Source organism: Pituophis catenifer, unplaced genomic scaffold (genome assembly GCF_029215685.1).
Source record: "Pituophis catenifer annectens isolate HBS135680 unplaced genomic scaffold, rPitCat1.0.hap2 SCAF_2, whole genome shotgun sequence".
Lineage (NCBI taxonomy): Eukaryota > Metazoa > Chordata > Lepidosauria > Squamata > Colubridae > Pituophis > Pituophis catenifer.
Genome location: NW_027256882.1, coordinates 139,017,344 through 139,041,106, shown reverse-complemented (window position 1 = coordinate 139,041,106; position 23,763 = coordinate 139,017,344). Strand labels below are relative to the sequence as shown.

Here is a 23,763-nt window from a genome sequence, read left to right as displayed (position 1 = left end):
GAAAATGGGTGTTGGTACTTACCTGATACGCCTCTTCTCTGACTGTCGGGCACAGCAGTCAGGATGGGAGGAGACTTGGTTGAGCTTTGATTGGACCGGGTCTGCAGATTGAAAGAAGTCCCTCCTCCTGGCTGTAGCTGTCAGTTTTGAGACGAGGGCGTAGCTGCAGAAGACGTGTCTAGGACGATAAAGAAAGAACATTAAAACTCCCGCCCCTCCCTGAGATCGACTACGCCAGGGCCGGCCCCATGTAGTGTGGGGCTGACTGCCGTGCCCAACAGTCAGAAAAGAGGCGTATCAGGTAAGTACCAACGCCCATTCTCCCGTAGTCGGGCACGGCAGTCAGGATGGGACATACCAAAGCCAGGTGTCCAGTCGGGAGGGAGCCGGCCGGCCCGGGACTAGGAGGCAGCTTGGACCTGTTGAAGGACCCATCGTCCAAACGCTGCATCCGCCGAAGCGAATTTGTCCAAGCGGTAGTGGCGGATAAAGGGGGTCGGGGAAGCCCAGGTCGCCGCCCTACAGATCTTGTCAATGGACGCCCGGGTGGACCAAGCCGCCGATGTGGCTGCGCTCCGTGTGGAGTGAGCGGTGACGTTGCATGGGACTGGAAGAGAGAGAGCCTCATAGACAGTCGAAATGCAGGCTCTAATCCAACGTCCCAGAGTTGCTGAAGAAATCTTTGATCCCAAAGACGCCTGCAGGAAAGACACGAACAATGCATCGGAACGTCTGAAAGATGCTGTACGAGATATATACACTTTAATGGCCCGACGGACATCGAGGCTATGCCAACGTCTTTCCAAGGGGTGGTGAGGGGAAGGGCAGAAATTTGGGAGCACCATCTCTTGGGCTCGGTGAAAAATCGAATTAACCTTCGGGATGAAGGAGGGGTCCAGTCTCAGCACCACCCTATCTTGGTGAAATAGGCAGAGCTCTTTACGAATGGAGAGGGCAGCCATTTCTGAAATTCGTTGGGCGGACGTAACCGCTACTAGGAAGGCCACCTTAAAGGAAAGATGCCTCAGGGAAACATCACACAGTGGTTCGAAAGGAGGACCGGTGAGCGTCCCCAGAACCGTTGGCAGGTTCCAGGAAGGGTATCTGTGAATGGTAGGAGGCCGAATGTTGGAGGCTCCACGTAGAAACTGGCGAATGAGTGGATTCTTGGAGATCGGATCCATCGAGGAGCCAGATAAGATGGTAGAAAGAGCTGCCACCTGGCGCCGTAACGTATTGGGCGATAGACCAGAAACAAATCCGTCTTGGAGGAATTCAGCATAACAGAGGCAGACGAAGGTGACTGGTGACACCTGCCACATCACAACGAAAAGGCCCGCCAGGTAGCCTCATAAATACAGGTGGTTGAAGCTCGCCAAGATGCCTGAATCGTGGATATGGCTCCCGTGGAGAGTGGAAGATTGGTTAGGAGGCCCCGCTCAATCTCCACATGGCGAGCTGGAACCAGTGTGGATCCGGGTGTTCTAGCTGCCCTTGAACAAGAGCCATTTGATCGTCCGGAATTCGCCACGGGGCCTGCACTGATAGAGACTTGAGGTTGGCGAACCAGGGGCGTCGATTCCAGAAAGGAGCAATCAGTATCACTTCTGCCCGTTCCTGTAGCAGCTTCCGCAATACCTTGGGAATGAGGTTGACTGGAGGAAAGGCGTATAGAAGCTGATTGGACGGCCAAGGAGTCCGCAGAGCGTCCACCGCCTCCGCTCCTGGACACGGGAACCTGGCAAAGAAGCGCGGGAGTTGGTGATTGGCCGCACTGGCGAAAAGGTCCACCGTTGGCTGACCAAAGCGGTGGGTCACTTCTTGAAATAGCTGGGGAGGGAGCGACCACTCCGTGTTGTCCATTGTTGACTGACTGAGCACGTCGGCTGTCCGGTTCCGAACCCCCGAGATGTGTGCTGCCTGTAATGAGGCCAAGTGCCTCTCCGCCCAGAAACCTAGGCGTTGTGCTTCCCGCATCAGGGCCTTGGAACGGGTGCCCCCGAGCCTGTTTACATGCGCTTTGGCAGTTACATTGTCCGTTAGCACAAGGACATCTCGGTGGAGGACGTGAGCTCTGAAGGCCTTTAGAGCGAGGAAGATAGCCTGAAGTTCTAGCACATTGATATTCATCTGTTGTTCACGGAGGGACCAAAGACCCTGTGCCAAGTTCGGGCCCAAATGAGCACCCCAGCCGGACAAGCTGGCATCTGTCGTGAGGAGAAGGGGCTGAGGTTCCCGAAATCTGGTGCCTTTGAGAATTGCCGCCGATGTCCACCAGGAGAGAGAGTGGAGTACCAGACGAGGTAGAACCAATCTTGTGGCCGACGTGTCCCTATGCGAGCATTGAAATGGAAGTAGTAGCCATTGTAAATCCCGGCAGTGCAAACGCACCCAAGGGACTATACCAAAGGTCGAAACCATTTTGCCAAGAAGGCGAGATAATGAAAGGAGGGAAGATGACCTCTGTCCGCGTATACGGGCCACTAGGTTCCTCAGGTTGTCAATTCGGTCAGGTGATAGAAAAACCTCTGATGACAGAGTATCAATCGCCCCCAGGTGCTGAATGCGGGTGGTAGGGGTTAAGTGGCTTTTATCCCAATTAATTGAGAACCATGCTCCTGGAGGACCTGCAGGGTGGTATTTATATCTGACTGCGCTTGCTGCCGTGATTGGGATAATATGAGAACATCATCTAAATAGAAGGAAATTCTGACTGGAATGGAGGAGATGTAGCCCATAAGGGCCGCCATTATTTCAGTAAAGGCTCTAGGGGCCGAGGACAAACTAAATGGGAGGGCCCTGTACTGATAATGTTTAGTATTATAACAGAAGCGGAGAAACCTATGATGGTCGGGAAGGATGGGAACATGGAGGTAAGCTTCTGTTAAGTCTATAGATGACAAAAAATCCCCTTCTCGTATACAGAGTAAAATAGTCTGCAGGGAATGCATCTTGAACCGGCGGTATGTTATGTACCGGTTCAATGATTTCAAATCAAGGATCGGGTGCCAGCCTCCGGAAGCTTTTTGTACAAGAAAAAGGCGAGAATAAAACCCCTGGCCCAGTTCGTTAGAAGGAACTGGCTGAATGGCCCGAATATATAATAAGTAGTGGATGGAAGCTTCCACCTGGGCCCTCTTAAGGCTATTAAGGGAGACTGGACAACGTAAAAATCTGCTAGGGGGAATGGAAACAAATTCTAGTGAAAGACCAAATTTAATAGTATTCTTTACCCAAGCATCGGTCACCGTGGCCTCCCATGAAGGGAAGAAAAGAGCCAAACGGCCCCCGAGCCATGAAGGCCCCTGACCCCTAACGGGCCCTTCGGAAGGGGCGCCCCCTACCCCCGCGGGGAGCCCTCCTGGGGGGAAATCTAGATCCCTGTCTGACCTGGTTATCTTGATTGAAGGGTCCCCTTTGCTGGTAGGAACGATGTGATCTCTGCTGATAATAACCTGAGTCGGAACCTCGAAAGGACTGAGTCCGAAAGGAACCAGATGAACGGTTGTCCGATCGACGAGACATTGCAGGTAAATCTTCCGGTGGTCCCTGGTCTCGATAAGAAGGGGCTCCAGGGAAGCCCCAAATAGCTTATCCCCTGCAAATGGAGATGATGCCAGGCGCCACTTACTGCGAACGTCAGCTTGCCAAAATCTTAACCAGAGTAACCAACGAGCTGTAACTGCAGAACCAATGGCCTTAGCGGAAAATCTAGCGGCATTCAAGGTGGCGTAAACCGAAAATTCCACCGCCGCTAATATCTTGTTTATATCCTGATGCGCTCGAACATCAGAAGGAGAAATGCGACCCTGTAGTTGTTTTAATCAAAGAATTGACGCTTGGTTAAAAAAGGACGCTGCTGATGCCGCCTGGGCTGACCAGGCCGCCACCTGGTGGCCTTTAATAAGTGTCAGCTCAGTTTTACGTTCTTCCGGGTGAAGTGATTCCTCCGCCGGTCCTGAAGAGGGAGAGGGCGAGGATAGAGCAGCCACTGGGGCATCCACTATTGGAATCTGCAAAAGAGAAGCATATTCCGCCGCCAAATTATACAAGCGCCTATCCAAACTATTCGGAATTGGGCCAGTACTGGGGTTTTTCCATTGTCTCTGCAACACATCCGCAAAAAGTTTAGAGCCGGAACTATCTCAGATTGTACCGCAGGTTCCTCAAATAGAGAAGAAGTAGTAACCGGTGCCTCAGGCTGAGGTTGAGATTTAGCAGCTGGAAGGCCCAACCCAGTTGTGATCTGGGCTTTATGCAATAATGAGCGAAACATGTGCGGGCGGAACAGGCCCACAAAGGAGGGTTGATCAGGCTCTAGGCCCTCATCCTCAGACAAATCTTGATCAATAATGGCCTGTTCCTCGTCCCCTGAAAGGGATCCCTGACTGTTTCTAGATGGAGAAACTGCTCGCTCTGGGTCTTGGGATGATGCCTATAAGGGCTGAGAACTGACTGAAGGAACATGGCGACTCAAATAATCCGAAACCTTGGAGGATGCCCTCTCCTGCAATCCCTGAGCAATGCCCTTTTTAATAGACTCCGCAATCAATTGGGCTAAAGCTGGAGTAAGATCCAGATTATGGCCTTGAGATGGCTGATTCACAATATCCCTGGAAGTCTGGGGAACCACTCCTGGTTGCTGGACTGGTTGAGGATTGTTGGTTGGAGAAACCCCAGATGAGAAAACCACTGCTGTATCAGGAACAATAAAGTCCTCCGTGACAGAAATATCAGGTGATAGATTAGGCACCAAGATAGATGAGGAATTGGCCTCAGCAGGGATAGGTTCCACTGCAGGAGCCGGGTCAGTTGAAGGGCCAGACTGTACCTTGGTTGAGGATGCTGCTTTGTTACAGGCCTTTTCTATGGCCTTGAGTCGCCTCTCCTCATCCCTAGACATTTGGGCCTCATGGGATGTTTGGATTCTAGGTTTTTTGCTATGACTGCTCGAGGAAGACTCCTCTGCTAGGCCCCTCTGCTTGTGGGAACGTTTCCCTTTTTTGGAAATACCATGAGCCCTGGCGTCCGCCATTTTAAAAAGGGCTATAAGATGGCCGCTAAGGTCTACAATCAAGAAAGGGCCTACTGTTGGCCCGTGAGGGCATAACTCACGGCGTTTGAGGAGAAGCCTTTGAAACGGGCCGAAATGATTCTCGCGAGTGCTTGCCAGCTGAAGCACTGCAGACATAAAGTGCGGAATTCTCACGCGCTGTGAGGCCGCTAATCGATGGCGCTGGGCCACACGGCAAGAAGGAGGCCAATCCAATCCACGTGAGACTCTCCGGAAAAGCGCCAGCCAGCCAGCATGGACACTTGAGCAAACGGCGCACTCGGGGCGGGTAGCAGCCGCCGCCAACAAATCCGCCGTACGATCGCTCTCACACCGCTACCAGAGCTTCCAAGGCCAAACGCGACGGAGCGAACTCGTGCGCGTGGCTGAATTGATTACCAGCCGGCAATCTCACCGCCAAGCGGTCTTCAGCAGAGCAAAAAAAGCTCTCTCGCTGAGCTGGCTGTAACTCAAACTGCAATTCAAAGAGGCTCTTTTTTTTTTTTAAATTCGACGAGCTGTCTCTAGACACGACTGGTCCTAACTCGACCGAGTCGAAAAACTGACAGCTACAGCCAGGAGGAGGGACTTCTTTCAATCTGCAGACCTGGTCCAATCAAAGCTCAACCAAGTCTCCTCCCATCCTGACTGCCGTACAGGAGAATTTCATATACTTCTTTTAAATCTGATTATTTTTAACACTGGAAGTTTCTCATTCTAGCCTGATGACCAACTGCACTGCTGAAATCATGAACATTTTAGTACATTTAAGATCCTTGTGATAGAAATTACAAAGACTGTGATTTAAACTGCATAATCTGTTCAGCAGACCAACAGGAATTGTAAATATTTTCGCAAGAGAAGCATTTTGGAGTTAACACAGAACCTCTAATAATAGCCAACCTTCTCTCTTTCTGGGAGCTTACAAAAATGTTATCTTCAAGGCAGATGAATTTCACATGGATGAGTAATCCAAAATACATGCTGAGCATCCAAAATACAATTACATGATCACAGGGGAAGGTGGCCATTGGAACTACAGAACCGGCTTGCAAATATCTTTGGGGAGGTCTCTCATAACTTCAGACGGTCCCTATGTGATCGGTTATAAGTCAAGAATTACCTTTACTTAGGTATTGACCCTATATTTCATTCAGGAGCCGAAGATAGTATACACTGTGTTCCCTGCTCCTAATTTTCCCCACCACAGGAAGTATATGAGGTAGGTTAGAGTGAAACAGAGTGACTGGCACAAAGTCATTCAGTTTGATCTTAAAAACTGGGCAAATTCATGTAGGCATATTCAAATTTAGCAGGCTATTTCTTTAAAAAAATATGGAGAAAATAAAATAAAAGAAAGGATTGTGAGGAATACGTCTGCTTCAAATATTTTCACTTATATCTCTAAACTTCAGCATTAAAATTGGATGAGAGGTAAGTATAAATGAAAACCATTACTTTTAAGATACCAACATCTGTTCATTTGAACTGATGTGTTTATCACAGATTAAAATTCTACAGCACCTTATTAAAAAGGATGTGGCTTGCATCTGTAGCTTCCTTTCTTCCTGAAGTGGTAATACATTATGACTGTTACTGAGCATTCCAGTAAAACCTCTGATTAATCCTGAGCCTTTTGCAAGAATCAAAGAATGAAATGTAATATAAGAGAAATAACTCTTGAAGATCATGTTGTCATTTTAATATTAGTTGGAAAGTTTACCCTGTGTCATATATTTAGTTTTAGATATTTTGAAAGGGACTGTGGAGACTAGGTTTCTATTTTTCCTGTAAATAATTTGTATTTTTTTATCCAAGGAAAGTATATTATTATTTTAACACTGACATTGTAATTTGAAACATGGTGAGTGCAAAGTTGCACATTTATATATTAAGTAAAGCATGAAGCTTACAGACATGCTTTGTGAGATTGTCCACAACAGACTTTCACAATTGCAAACATGCCCAACAATGCCAAAGACTCTATTTATTCAAGATCCTTCCCCTTCTTAAGGCTAAAGGAATATTGTTATCTCAATGGAGTAAGTTAAGTAGTTATTACAATCAGTAATATCTGATGTAATAGAAAGTTGACAGTGTACATGAGTAACTTTAAAGGTATAAAAAATTAGTAAAATGATTGCTAATACTTTTCCTCTGGCACTAAATTCGAATTCTTTAAACAGAATGATTTATAACAGGAGTCTCTCAAAATTAATCCAGGCAAAGGAGAAAATTGCCTAAATGTGATATTGCAGTGACCTGTGAATAAAATGGTAGACATAGATCTAGTATGCTGAATTCAGGTCCCTGTTTTAGTTATTAATTAAATGCTACTATGTCTCATTTATAATTTTCTCATATGTGCTTCCCGTGAGCTTAACAAAACATATAAAATACCTTAATTAGGAACTTGAAACCACAGTCTTTTCAAAATAACTCCTATGACCTTTTTCTTTTAATTACAGCCAAGTGATATTGCCTGCACTTATGTCTATCCCTTTTGACCAAGCCAGAGTCCTATTCACTTTTAAGCAGCAGAACTAAAACATTCTCCAAACAGGATTCAGTTCAATAACTAAGGAACAGTATAGAAAAATCCTTACTTTTTCAAATCTTTAAACAGAACTACTTAGGAATCCTGACTGAAGCCTCCACTTCTACCAAATTTTGATACAGAAAGTACCATTAAAAATATGAAATATCAAAGTGCACACCACAATCCACAAAGAACAAGTCTCTTTGAAGTTCCATAAATGACCAGTATGTCCTTTTTGGAACAGTCTATTCAGAGGTCTTGAAAATAGAAAACAGAAAGGAAGGGAGGGAGGGAGCGAGGGAGGGAAGAGGGAGGGAGAACATCTGGAGGCTAATTATTTCTGGTTTAGAATATTATGCTATTATTAAACAGTCCTGTTAAATTAAAATGAGTAGGAAATGGCTTTTAAAAATTCCAAAAAAGATAAGCATCTTACAATTAGTAGTAATATATTGAGAAACTACTACAGGTAGCCCTCGACTTACAACAGTTCACTTAGTGACCATTCAAAGTTACAATGGCACCGAAAAAAGTGACTTGACCATTTTTCACTTATGACTGTTGCAGCATTCCATGGTCACGTGATCAAAATTCAGATGCTAGGCAACTGATTCATACTTATGCGATGTCCCGAGATCATGTGATTCCCTTTTGCAACCTTCTGACCAGCCAAATCAATGGGGAAACTACATTCACTTAACAATTGTGTGACTAATTTAAGAACTACAATGATTCACTAAACAATGGTGGCGAGAAAAGCTGTAAAATGGGGCAAAACTCACTTAACAAATTTCTCATTTAATGACATAAATTTTGGGCTCAATTGTGGTCGTAGGTTGAGGACTACCTGTACTTAAAAGCCTACAATTAAAGATATTCACATATCATGAGAGATTCCCTTATTAAAATGGAACACAAAAATTTTTGTAGAAAAAAGGTACCACCAAATACCGTATTTTTCAGAGTATAAGACGCACTTTCTCCCCCCTAAAAGAGGGTGAAAATTTGGGTGTGTCTTATACACTGAATGTAGCCCCACCCACCCGCCGGCCCCCACCCTTTGGCCTCTGTCTCCCAGCAATTTACCTCCTTGTAGCAAACAGCCCTTTCTAGCTTCAGCACAGCCTGATTAGCACAAACAGCTGATTGGTTGGATCGGCCTCCCGATCCTCAGCTGTTTCAGGCTGCAGGGATTGCCATTGCCTATTGCCATGCGGGGCTCCAGTGTTTGCTGCAAGGAGGCAAATTGCTGGGGGGCAGATTTTTTTTTTCTTGTGCTAATCAGGCTGTGCTGAAAATGAAAATGAAACTAAAGCAGACTGTTTGCTGCAAGGAGGCAAATTGCTGGGAGGTAGAGGCAGAGGCAGATTTTTTTCTTGTTTTCCTCCCCCAAAAAGGTAGGTGTGTCTTATAGTCCATTATACTCCGAAAAATATGGTAATCTTCTCTTCCCTCTCATTTTTATTACCTTTTTCTAACCTAACATCATTTCAGTTTTTCATATTTCATTTCAAGTGCTTGATTTGTTACTAGCACTGTGCATGCCAATATTTATCTTCTATTCTTTTTATATATATTTTTTACAAAAGCTTTTTTCTAGATATCACATATCAAAGGAAGGATGAGCAATAGTTTGCTGATTGTTCGTGAAGACAAACAGCATTATTTCCTCCTATATGCTCTCCCTCTCCAAACATAATACTCCATACTGATTCCCCTTATAAATAATTTTTTCTTATCAACAGAAACCCTTCTCTTTATCCATCCATTCATCCCTCCCTCCCTCTGACCCTTTTTTCAAATGTGTTCAAATACAATAATTTAAGTATAAACAAGCTGAGAAGGAAGGTTTCCACTTTCAGACGACAAGCAATTTTCCAGAAAAAGTAGTCTTGGTAAGAAAATATATGCATATGCATATACTATTACAAATACAACGAACCAAATATTGATAACACTTAGGAGCAATATTTCCGTTATCTAAGTACATTCATTGGGCACACTCTCTGGAAGGGCCTCTGGACTTTTATACGATGATGCAGCAAATAAAATAAGAAGAAATCAAGAAAAATGTTAAGAATCTATAATACTTTTTCATGAAGATAATGCAGCTCAGAATAGAAGGCTGAAAATTCTAAAGTATATTTTTTAAATTTGCAATCAATCCAGGAAATTTTTATAGTTGAATAGGTTAAAATATAATAAGCTTTTGAATGCCATTCTGTCTCTCACATATATTATTATAGGCATGCAAAAAGAGACAACTTAGCACCAAATAAAGATTTTTAACAAGAGCTCACAGTTCAAGCACAAAAAGTAGCATAGAACTGTCTGTAGCAAAAATGCAGCAGTGCTGGAAAATCAATAGTCTTGACTTTTGAATAGAAATCTATTTGTTTCTCCAAAAATACTCCCAACTGGCAATAGGTTTCAAATAATAGAAATAAAGTACATAGGGGTAGTTTATCAATAGCACTTGATTTGCAGCAAACTTCAACATTACTAATTTCACCCCAAGTGCCCGTTAGGTATATGATTCAGCTCCTATGGGATGAGGTGGAACAGGATCAGTGGTTTAGAAGGAAAAAGTCTACATGAATTTTTAGGTCCTTTCAATGCTATCTCAACTTTCTTAAGGAGGAAGAAAAATTGATGAAGACTAGTCTGTGAAGTCAAAAATCACCCATATTCCTGGATGTTTTAAGGTAATTATTATAATCACAAAAATGAAACTCTAACACTATAAAATATTACTTTTAACTCAAAAAGCATGATATATTCTAATTGGCTTTCACTGGCCTAAAATATCTTCTAGATCAGGGGTGTCAAACTTGATTTCATTGAGGGCCGCATCAGGATTGTGTTTGACCTCGGGGGAGGGAGCGGGGGAGTGGGCATGGCCATCTTGATGTCACTCATGTCGATGGTACCTGTAGTGGCCCAAGCACTCTGCCAGCGAAAACAGGCTCCCGAGCTCTGTTTTTGGCTATGATGGCCTCCTACAACTCCCTGCCAGCAAAAACAGAGCTCGGGGGGGCTACACGTGGCCCTCGTGAGCTGTTTCCAGCTGCAACAGCCTCCTGCAACCCTCAGCTAGCGAAAACAGAGCTCAGGGGGCCATGTGCAGAAAAAACTCTCTCCACGGAACCAGTCCCTGGTGCCCAAAAGGTTGGGGGTCACTGCTATAGAGGTAGACTATATATAAACAAGTGTAATGAAATAAGGGACTTACTTCTACAAAATACAATTGGTTAAAAAAAGTGATTATATAAATGTAATAGAAATATATATGTATTCGAATATTTGCATTAGACAAATATACATAGAATCCTAATCATTTATTTTTATGACTTTTTTCCTTTGTCATATTTCTTTCACTTTTTTGTTAAAGCACTTTTAATGTGTTTTGTTTTTCCTTCTCTTTGACAATGTATATCTCAGCCTAGTGTTTTGCTCTTTTTTACTAATTACAAGGCAATAGAATATAAATTAAAATTTTATTGTGTGCTTTGAACAAAATTTTCTTTTGGACCTAGGATTTCATAAAGCCCAATACTGTACTTTAATTATTTAGACTTAATTGTTATAGTAATGCTCCCAACATAGCTTTGCTGCCTGTCAAGTGTTAAGCTAACATAAGAAGCTTGAAGGTTTAATTCTACTAAACCAATCTCTACTAACATGACTTTGCAGCACCATACACAAAGTCAGGCTATGGCTTTTTAATGACTGTTACAAAATGCAGAATCCATTTTTTAATTGTAAAAATAGAACAAAAAGAATAAGAAAGATCCTGCAGAAGCTAAAGCCCAGTTTTGATCCAGTCAAACTCCCCAATTAATTTTACATACCAGAGTATAAATGTACACTACTGAACTCTTGGGACCTTGGCATTGTACAAATAGATCTCGTACAAACGCTGCCATTTTAACTTGGTATGCTTATACATCTCAAGTTTACCTTGCAAGTTTAAGCCTTAAACAAAGCAAACAAGCTAATCCTACAGCAGTAAAATGAGTCTCCACATTGACTGTGGGTTTGTGCTTTTTTACTCAAAAGAGGGAGTCCATTAAGTGACCCTATGCATTATCCTGATTTTAATTTTTTATAAGCCAATTTAGAACGTTGGCTGTTATTCCAACATATCACATATTTTTCCAAATAAAAGTCCACAAGGCTAAGGTGTTTGTGTAGATAATGTCTTTTTCCCCCATATCATTTCCCGAAGTTTTCTAATAAAAAAAAATGCATATGAAATTTAGGTCTCATTTAAGAGAAGCAAGTTAAAATATTTCTGCACTGATGAACTTTAAAAATAGCACAGGTTTGAACAAAAGTATGGGAAATATTAATAAATCATGTGTCCCTGCAGGCAGTCTATAATGCATGTATCCTGAAAGGTCAGTTCTCACCATGACTATGATTACAATATGTGCTAGATTCCTACTGTAGCTTATTATTTGTACTTGCTTTTGTTTTTAACTTTTACATTCAGCAGAGTATGAAATGAATTTATCTTTCCTTTAATTTCCACTTTAGATTATCTAGTGCAACAAAATTCTAATTTCTCTGATATTATTCAGCTCAACTTTACTTTAAGCTGAACAATGTTCAAGCATAGATCTAAAGCAAGTTTCTAATAAGTGGCAACTTTAATAGTTCTTTTCCTAGTAAATGTCAAAATGAATCGATTTAGTAAATAAACTATTTATGGACAAGTACTACTAATTTAGGAGCAAGAATGAAGATACTTGAATATACATTTTCCATTTGTTTTTGTTTTTTTCATAATCTGACTATTCTTCAGACTATAACTGAACTATTTTGAAAATATTCATAAGGGTTATGAATATTTCAGATGTTTCCCATAAGTTTAAAAAATAAAGAATTTTACTCCTCCAGAGTGACTAAACGTCTTTAGACTGAAGTAATAAATATGAAAATGATGCTTCTATGGGTCCACATTAATGTATGGGGACTGCAGAAACATAAACAATAAAAATAATTTAAGAAGGATGATGGAAATTGCCAGTGACTATATGAAAAATGCATCAGAAGATGCAATTCATCCAGGAGTTTGGAGTTTCTACCTCCTGCTATTCATTCTTAACTCTGCAAAAACTCTAGAAAGAGTGCAGAGAAGAACAACAAAGATTATTAGGGGACTCGAGGATAAAACATACAAAGAACAGTTGTTGGAATTGGATATGTCTAGTCTTATGAAAAGAAGGATAGGGGTAACATGATAGCAGTGTTCCAATATCTAAGGGGCTGCCACAAAGAAGAGGGAGTCAAACTATTCTCCAAAGCACCTGAAGGTAGAACAAGAAGCAATGGGTGGAAACGAATCACGGAGAGAAGCAAGAACTAATTTCCTGACAGTTAGAACAATTAATCAGTGGAATAACTTGCCTCCATAAGGTGTAAATGCTCCAACACTGGAAGTTTTTAAGAAGAGATTAGATAACCATTTGTCTGAAGTGGTGTAGGGTTTCCTGCCTAAGCAGGGGGTTGGACTAGAAGACCTCCAAGGTCCCTTCCAACTCTGTTATGCTATTCTATTCTATAAAGGATAGTGTCACATGAGAACTGTACAGGTAGTCTCAATTTACAAACATTTGTTTAGTGACCATTTACAGTTACAACATTGATGAAAAAAAGTGACTTACTACCAGTCCTTGCACTTAAGATCATCACAGCTTCCTCATAGTCACATGATTGCAATTCGGGTTCCTTGGCAACCGGCATGTGTTTACGACAGTTACAGCATCCCAGAGTCACATGGTCACTATTTGTAATCTCCCAGGCCAGCTTCTGACAAGTAAAATCAATGAGGGAAACCAGATTTGCTCAACAACCATGGGATTCCTTCAACAACTATGTGATTTACTTAACAACCACAGCAAAAAAGGTCATAAAATTGGGCACAATCACATGATGACTCACTTAACAACCGCACTTAGCGACAAAAGTTCCAGTCCCAATTAGTCATTAAGTCTAGACTACTTGCACTTCATTAACTCAAAAGGTGATTAGAAAGTCTGCATCTTACTCACTATCCATAATTACATACCTGAAAGAAACATCATTCTTGAATAACAAATATGATACTAGAAGAGATACATTGACAGAGAAAAGTATTAATTACATTAATAATGTTTTATTATTATCCTTACACAAGTTCATATTCACACATTTCTGAAACATCATGGAACTATTAAAACTATTTTAGAGCTCCTCAACCATGTATATACTGCTATCCCTCATTGCAAATATCTAGAGACTTGGGAAACCTGACATTCCAAAAAGCAAAGAAAACTATAATCACAACTGCAGAAACATTGCAATGCAGAAAAAAAAAGAATGAAGCTACGATTTTAAATCAGTGATATTATTCTACCAGTTTGTCATTTGCAAACCCCTCCTTTGCAATTCAGCCATCTGAATATTAATAAATGATTTTATTTAACCATAGCTCATTGCACAGTCAATAAATAATATTTAAGATCATATATGCCTAAACATTCTGAATTTTTGAACATTTAAGCTGTCCCCCATAAAGATTTTAGTGGTCTCAAAAGGAAAGGCTATTTTGAAGATACCCTCTCTCAAAGGCTCATCTAGAAAACAAGCTTGTCTTGTACAGGTCCCAACTATAAAATGTACTTCCTATGGAAGTATGTTTTGCCTAGAATCTCCCAGTGCTTAGCAGTTGATGGAAACATATAAAGCCAATTTGGTGTAAGGGTTAAAGCATTACGCTAGAAACTGGGAGAGTGTGAGTTCTAGTCTGCCTTAGTCAGAAAGCCAGCTGAGTGACCTTGGTCAATCACCTTCTCTCAGCCCTCAGGAAGGCAGCAAGGGCAAACCACTTCCAAGAAACCTTGCCAAGAAAACTGCAGGGACTTATCAGGCACAATTGAATAGAAGAAAAAAAATATTCTGAAAACTTTTAATTGTCCATTTATTTTGTCATAATTTTAATCAGGATTTTAATTGTAATAGTTATCATTTTAGCTTAACTTTTATTTTATTTTTATCATTGTAAGCTTCCCTGATTATTATTTTGATAAAAAGACAGGCTATAAACCCAGTAAACACAAAAGCTATAGTGACTGTGTACTTTATATGTATATAGATATACAGTATATTAATCACACTATTCCCTTTCAGGGTAAACCAGGTTATATAAAGTACAGAAAAAGAGTAAACAGAAGAAAATAAAATGACAAAAAAGCATGAGTTAAAGTCTAATTAAATCTAGTTTACACTAATACCATATACTATGCCTCTCTGTTAGTTTGTATCCTTCCCCTTATTTTCATCTTATCCATACACCAATTTGTTCTTTAAACTTCTTGTCTGTCTGTCTGAGGGTCTCATCAAAAAAACCACTTTCTAAGACTTTCCCTTTTCCCAAAGCATTCATTCTTCCTCCGTGTATTTGTTTTGCCATTGTTCAACAATAAGCAACAATAATAATAAACAATAATCCTTGTTTACTGTGCCTATATGGGGAAACATCTCAATGTATTTCTTACACAGAAGTCACTCACTTTTGAATTTAGTTCAGCACCCTTTCATTCTTTACCCTATACCTTTGATCTATCACACACATTTCAAAATTAACCCACTCCCCAATGCATTCAACATTTAAGTTTCTTGTGACATATTCAATTCTCACATCTAATGAAGTAGGAATAAACAAGCTGTAACACACAGCCATTTGCTCTTCTTTTCAGAAACACTTTTTTTTATACCTGATCACAAATATCCACATTTGGATGTCTTAAAATGTCTTTCTCCATTTTCCCATTCTTAATCAGCATTCTATCAAGATATACCAATGAATCTACTTACTCTAGTGTAAAATCTACTTTTAGTACTTATATATAACTTGCAACATTCATTCTATTTTCCCCATCAAACACAGCTGTCTTTGTCTTTTGACAGCTTAATTTTCAGATCCATATTCCTCTAAGCATCAACCAACATAATTCTAACATAACCCCAGGCTTTCCTTATACATTTATCCATAAATATATTAAAGAAACAAGGGAATATCATGCACCACTGTCTTAGTTCTTAAGCAGTACTGAACTATTCACTTAACATTTCTATTTGTTCTCAAATATTTTACTTCCATCATATAGTGCTATTAACATATTCAGTAATTAACCTCTAGATTCATTCAAACTTTCCAAAATGTGAGTCTATTTGCTTTATCATATGATTTATCTAAATCAACAAAATATATAATAAGCTTCTTTTTCATGTGCATACATTTCTCATTTTGTCTTAAAAATAAACCTGAAAAAGAGCAGGTTATGTTTAATAAATTCACCAAAGAAAGAAAGAAAATTATATCTGGAGAAGAACTAGCTGTACTAGACCACTACCTACCTTGGCCAACAGATCTTAATGGAAGGTGATACAATAAAGGAAATTGAACGGCATGTTAAATGTGGTTGGCAGGCATTCGGCAAGCTAAGCCTAATTTTCAAGAACAATCTCTCCCTATGCCTGAAAAGTTTTCAATCAGTGTGTGCTACCTATTCTAACATATGCCAGAGAAACACGGACACTAACCTCAGAATCAATACAAAAGCTATGAATGGCACAAAGAGCCATGGAAAGATACATGCTTGGCATCATAAGACAAGATAGAAAGATCTGTACATGGATTAGACAGGAAACGAAAGCATACAATATCAAGAGAGTAAAAGAATTGAAATGGAAATGGGCTGGTCAAATAGCAAGAAGAACTGATGACAGGTGGACCATGGCAGTCATGGAATAGATCCCACTTGATAAAAAGTGTTGACAAAAGAGACCTAAAACAAGATGGATCGAGAACATCGGCAAGTACTGCAGGCCCAATTGGCAAAAGAAAGCTCAAAACATGCGGAAGAGGCGTTCATCCTGCAGTGGACAGACAATGGCTAGAATGACGATGAATGAGGGCATTTATCATCAACCCATCAGAGCAAAAAGTGGTTCACATAACCCCCCCTTGGCATAATACACTGCACTGTACAGCAGGATGTTTGCCAATGTCACCTCTTGTACTCTTCAAGTCAGAATTCTGACGCTTTTCCTTGCATTTTTTAAAAAAAGTTATCCCACTTCCACCCTCATCATTTTTTTTTATTGATCTTGCTACATTTTTCTTTCTATAGGATATGGCTGTCATATCTAGGCTGAACAATTTGGACATTACCTCTTCTGGCAGAATAGTCAAAGGCAGCTTTTAGTTTTTGTATGAAATTGACAAGAGTTGTCCATTAGAGAATCATTACTGTCCCTAATAGGAATTGCCATTTTGGCAGCTCCATCTCTCAAGACTGCAAGGATAAATCACGCCTGAGTGCAATCTGTGGAAAACTTGCTCTTAAGGAAAAGTATAGCTGAGTGATGAAAATCTTGCATCTGTTTGGGGATATGTCATAGTAGTCAGGTAATGAGCCCCCAGAGTGAAGTAATACGATTAGACGAGTAGAAATGGCAGGAAGCACACCCATGGCAACTACACTTGATTGCTGAGCTTGCTCAAATAGCAGCATCATTTGGGTAACAGCAATAGTCCATTAACTCATCTGTGCATCTTTGAGACTGAAATAAAATACTGGTAGCCTTTCAGCACTCAGCTGTACTCCCAGACTGCCATGGAATCAGTCACGAACAGGCAGCAAGGTAGCTGAACTAAGTATGCTTTAAAACCTTTACATTCCCTTATAAGAAATGAATACACTGACAACTTATTCACAGGTTTCTTTCATATACATCTGAGTTCCTGTTCTTATCGCTGCATGATCTTCTCCACAGAGTTAATCGGGATAAAGGAGAAAGTACAAGGACCAATGAAAAGAAGATGGCTCTGCATTCAATCCTTTAAAACAGAGGTCTTCAAACGTGGCAGCTTTAAGACTTGTGGACTTCAACTCTCTGGGAGTTTAAGTCCACAAGTCTTAAAGCTGCCATGTTTGGGGACCCCTGCCTTAAAATATGAATGCAGTGAAGCAGAAAAGTAGTTGGGTTTTTCCCTTAGCACTGCTTTAAAGCAAACTTACCCCACTCAGTCAAATTTAAATATATACAATCCTACTACAAAATACAGCAAAATCTGCATCCTTCCTCCTCAACCACTAAAACCAAATTAGAAGCACTGATTGTAATTTCTGATTAGATTAGATTTCTGATTCCAGCAATAATCTTTGGGAATGATAAATTTCTACCTGTACTTTTTTTTGAAATTGCCAATAAATCTATCCATTAATACAGAAAGACTCTGACATTTAAATAAAGGTTTTATTACTTTATAGTCATTTCTATAGTTTTGCTTTCCATTGGAAGAATATTACAGGTAGTCCTCGAGTTACGACCACAACTGAGCCCAAAATTTCTGTTGCTAAGTGAAACATTTGTTAAATGAGTTTTGCCCTATTTTAAACCTTTCTTGCCACAGTTGTTAAGTGAATCACTGCTGTTGTTAAATTAATAACATGGCTGTTAAGTGAATCTGGCTTCCCCATTGACTTTGCTTGTCAGAAGGTTGCAAAAGATTATCACCAGTTGCCAAGTATCTGAATTTTGATCATGTGACCATGGGGATGCTGCAACGGTTGTAAATGTGAAAAATGGTCATAACTCAGTTTTTCAGTGTTGTTATAACTTTGAATGGTCACTAAATGAACTGTTGTAAGTCGAGGATTACTTGTATCTGCTTAAGAAATTTCAATTTCTGGCTGGTTATTTTGTTTATCAAAACACCTCATTTACCTGGGTAACCTTCAGTGGATAATGAAGGAACAAGAATATAAAATTGTTAAAATAAAAACATTGCAAACAGATTTTTCTCTCTCATATGCTTTAGAAATCAATCAGAGTAAATGTGACTCAATTCTTATTTCAATAGCCCTTTGTAAATTAAAATCCAACACATTCAGGACTCTAGTTTTAATGAGGTAGCAGACCTGAGATATAATTCTACATTCAAAGCACAATTCCTACCGTCTATAAAAAAAACTTTGAATAAATAATAGATCAAAGGAGGTTCATTTTGATAGCCTACAAATGCCATGGAGCATGCTTGGAAGAATAAACCCTTTATGACATTACAGAATTCTGCTAGTAAATATATTACAATTAGTCAGATTTATTACTGAGTTACTTTAAATATAGATTTTCTCACAACCAGTAAGACATTAAAAATCCTCTATTCAAATAGCTTCAATTTCCTTGTTACTAAAATTATTTACAGATAGTCCACGATATACGACCCCAACTGAGCCCAAAATTTCCACTGCTAAACAAGTTAATTGTTAAGTGAGTTTTGCTCAATTTTACCCTTCCTCCCAGTTGCTCAGTGAATCACGGCTGTTTTAATTGGGCTTTCCCCCTTGACTTTGTTTGTCAGAAATCACCTGGGGAGGTTACAAATGGTGATCACATGACCCTGAGCAGTGTAACTCTTACAAATACATATCAAGTTGCCAAGTATCTGAATTTTGATCACATGACCATGGGGATGCTGCAACTTGTGTGAAAACTGATCATAAGTCATTTTTTCAGTGTATTGTAACTTTGAACACACACTAAATGAATGTTGTAAGTCAAGAACTCTGTATTAGCAAAATTTTAAGAAAGTATCTCATGTATAATGATGAAAGGCCTTTAAATATCTCTGCATGCCATGTGGTTTTTTGTGCTCAATCAATTTCAGAAATTAATCAGTTCAAGTCCTAGTCCAAAGGAAAATCAGTGATACTGCAGGATGAGCAGCTGCCCATTGACAGAAATTCCCATCTCATCTTGATTTCCCCACCCCATTTGAGATTAAGGTCCTGCCTCAAGGAGTCAAAGACGCTGTTATATCATTTCTCTCATCTGATCCCAAAGATATTTTCTCAAAAGTAAATCCCACTTGCTGGAATGGAATGCTTAAATAAAATACCCAGAGGATGTAGGTCATGACCTGACACTATTTGGATATATATTAAGAGGTGTATATATATGTATAAACCAAGCCTCTTCCTGAATATGTGGATTCTGCCCATCTTTCTATTGGAATAGGAAGGAATTGAGAAACGTTCACTTTTGGTTCTGATTAAGCACTGCTGGCTATGTTGTCCATAATTGGAATTGTAGCTAATTGTGAATACAGTTGGTTGAAAGCTCATTTGAAACTTATTAAAGTACACTAGCTCGGACTACACAAGAAATATGTGTCTTTTACAAGAAGATAAATATACATTCCCTATGCCCTACTCTTCACTGTGAGATGGGAGAGGAGAGAGGAAGAACATGGAAGCACAAAATGAAACTACTTAAATTCATTCACATCTTGTTAAAATTAAGTTTAGTATCACACAAATTTAAAAATAAATATCATCTAGTAAGCTGCATGGCAACAAGCAATTGAGAATATATCATATAAAATTAAATAAGCAATAGTTATAGCTAGGTAATTCCTCTGGATTATAGAGCCAAATTCTCTGTTTGCTACTTTGATCTGTCCTGAGCACTCACTGCAAAACTACTGCAAGCTCCCTTGCTATTGTATTTGCAATGGCAAGCTGTACTTGGGCCACAATATAAGGCAAACTTTGCTATATACAAAGTAGTTCTAATTCACTTAGTTATTGCAATTATAGCGTACTTGCATAGTATTGCTGCAGTTTAGCAGCCATATAAATTATCTTAAATAAATAAAAAATAAAAATAAAATAAATATGTCATAACAGCTAACATGCAAACTGTAAGTCTGTAGAGATTCTCAGTCATCCAGGTCATGGTTGTCCCAAAGGTGCTTTTTCAGGAGGCAACTGGACTTCCTTGTTTTTTTCTTTTGAGAACGTTTCGCTTCTTATCTAAGAAGCTTCCTTTTAGACTGGTTATTGAAGCATTTGGAGATTTATCTGTGTTCAGGGTCACCTGAGGAGCACTACATGTTACTGTGCAAAATAACAGCTGTCTGCAAAGAATATAAATCTTTCCATTCCTCACCATCCTGTCAGAGCTGAAGAAGCTTCTTGGATGAGAAGTGAAACGTTTTCAAAAGAAAAAAACAAGAAAGTCTAGTTGTGTCCTGAAAAAGCACCTTTGGGACATGCAGACTGTAAGTATAATATCACTTCCAAAAGCAATGTATTTTATCCAAGATTCTCTTAAAATTCTAAGATTCTAAAGCTGTAAAAATCTACAGCCCTTCCAATTTCTGTAGTACTATTAATTGAATCTGATTTTGATTAAACATATAATAAATACAATATGGTGCTCAGTGTACAGCTAACAAAATAAAGCAGTGAGGTTTATCAGAAATGCAAACTCCTTGACATATATTCACTGATTATTCTCCATCCAGATAATTTTCCAAACAGTAAATTATCATATTATTAAATAAATATATTTATTATTTAAAAGACAAAGTACAACTACTTAAATCTATCTTAACTGCATTCATGATTTGTTTATTAGCATGCACTGTAGCAATTTAACAAATTTTCAAGATTAAAGAAATCCCATGGTTAGAAAAACTTTGTGACTTCACTAAGGACAAGGTATATACCCCAAATTTATTTTATTCCAAATAAAAGCTTCTGATAGAGATCATTACCCGGTCTTTCATCCGCCAACTCTGAGCCAGTGATTTGGAGCCCTCAATTTTTTCACAGTGCCTCTTCTTCATAAAGGCCAAAGGCAAATTCCAGTCTGTCATGTCTGACTCATCTTCCTCCCCAAGGCCCAGGAGGGGTGACTGCAGCATATCAGACTCCATTAAGAAGAGTAGAGATCAGCGTAACCAGTAGAGGAAAAATCACTACTCCAAGGAAATGTTTTAAGAGAAGTAACTAGATAACAAGACACTATGTTAGTTGTTTAGCTTTATGTTTTATAAGATGCTTTTTTTTCAAAATAGATGCATGAATGTTACTGTTAAAACTGTATGACAATGTTCCTAGTACAGCAGCTGGGAAATTCCTGTGCAGAATGGGTAATCTCAGGGCGTAATGTAATCACTATACAAGGGAAAACTATCTAGTAGTCAATGATCTGTTGTTGTCTAGATGGAACAATGATCACAGATGTGCACATGGATCTTTTTTATCCCTCTTCAGAAACAGGATATTATCTCAATATTCAAGAGATATAGGGGTGATCACAGATAACTCTTTTCATTGAAAAAAAGTTCCTGCCCACAATACAATGATTTAGTTTAGGAGAAGACTATCAGACAATGCACACTTGAAACCAAGTTTGATATGATCGGTCTAAAAGTATTTCAGATAGAAAACATGGCTTTCTATGTAGCTCTGTAGCAGAGCACTTGGATCAGAGCTAAAGTAGAAAAGCTGCAGGGATACCACACTTGGCTCTCTTGCTCAGAATAAAGCGGATGCCTTTGCACTACATACTGTAGAGAAATCGCAGGAAAAGCAGAAGTTGAGAAATCAGGGCTATCCAAGTTGGGAGAGTCGGATAAATTTATCGCTTCTCAAGCAACTGTGGCAGTGCAGTTCAACATATACTCTCGTTTAGGACAAAAGATTTCTTTTCTTAATTTTTGATGAATACACTGTGAACTTCAGGGAGTCGATCTGGATTCAGACGTGAAGAATCTGAGCGCGGGATTCTTTGCACGGCACAGCTACAAAAATGGGGAGGCTTGCACTTTGATCTCCCCGTGTTAAGGCAAAGCTAGCCAACGGGATAAGGATGAATTCGGAAGGAAAGGAACGGTTTGGCCGGAGGCACCTCTCTCTGGTCCAGGCTTGACTGTATCTCTTCTCGGAAAGCAGCTCGCCGCCGACAAGATCACCCCTCGGGGATCACTCCGGACCAAGCGATGAGATAAGACTCTCCCTCCTGGGCCCGTTTCCGACAGCGTGCAGCCAGAGGGGAATAATCGTCCTACCCCCGCGGAGGTGCCTGCTTTTTGCGCGGCTGCAGCGACGGGCACCCAATTCGACCCATTATGTTCCCCGACTCGGGCAGCTGGTGGTTGCTCTTCGCGAAGAAGTTCCCCAAGTAGCGGGGTTTGGGAAGCTGAAGGAAACTGTTCCGGAGACCCAAATTCTCCTCAGCAGCACACCAAGGAGGCAGCCATATTGCCGAGGACCAGAATGCATCGCAGCGACGGGCCTTCAGACGGCTCAAAATCGAGTGAAACGCGTTCCGTACGGGCTAAGTCAAAAGTGGGAGGGGTAAGAAGGGCCGAGCGTGAATGGGTTGCCTAGTAACCTGCTTGAGCGGTCTCCGTGACTTTCAGTTCCAAGTGTGCGGGATCCCCGGTCAGGTTGCCTTTTTTTTCTCTCCTTGAATGGTCGCGGTCATCCGGAAATTAGGCCAGATGAAGAATTTCTGGTGTTTGAAACCTACTCCATGTTTTTAAGAAAGAAAAAAGAAGGAAAGTTCCTTATAAAATAGTATTTTATTTTATAAATAAAATATATTTTATTTTATAAATAAAATAAACTATATAAAAGAGAAAAAAATAGTTGAATACACTGTATTTCCAATATATTTTGCCTCATACTATATTAATTTATTTGTTTTTTTAATTAGTTTTTACTTTTTTAACTGTGGTTTTATATTGTGTAAGCCACCTTGAGGCACCATGGGTGAATAGGCGGCAATATAAATTCAATAAATAAATAAATTTGCCTCATAAAGTACAACTTATCTGCCTTTAACTCAAAGGGTATGTTACTGCCCAGGATAGGGCAGATCCTGTAGGTTAAATAACTGAAGGAAATCAAACAAAAGCCAGTATTACTAGTAGTCCTTGACTTAGAACCATTCATTTAGTGGCTGAAGTTACAACACTGAAAAAAGTGACTTATGATCGTTGTTCACATTTACAATCATTGCAGCATCCCCATGGCCATGTCATCAGAATTCAGACACTCGGCAACTGGTATGTATTTATGACAGTCGCAGTGTCCTAGGGTCATATGATCACCTTTTGCGCCCTGACAAAGTCAATGGGGAAGCCAGATGCACTTAACAACCATGTTACTAATTTAACAACTGCAGTGATTCACTTAACAACTGTGGCAAGAAAGGTTGTAAAATGAGGCAAAACTCACCTGTCTTGGTTAGCACTGAAAATTTTGGGCTCAATTATTGTTGTAAGTGGAAGAGTACCTGTATAAACTTAAAATTATACAGA

General features: G+C 40.0%; 1 protein-coding gene across 2 annotated transcripts in view; it reads right to left on the bottom strand.

Moving 5' to 3' along the window:
- Positions 1–22,665, bottom strand: part of RPTOR (regulatory associated protein of MTOR complex 1) — a 423,325-nt gene extending 400,660 nt beyond the window's left edge. For both annotated transcript variants that reach the window (XM_070937688.1, XM_070937689.1), the window contains exon 1: positions 21,208–22,665. In XM_070937688.1, the coding sequence (XP_070793789.1) occupies positions 21,208–21,369 (162 nt within the window). In that variant the 5' untranslated portion in view covers positions 21,370–22,665. The remainder of the gene's footprint in view (positions 1–21,207) is intronic.
- Positions 22,666–23,763: the final 1,098 nt, after the last annotated feature.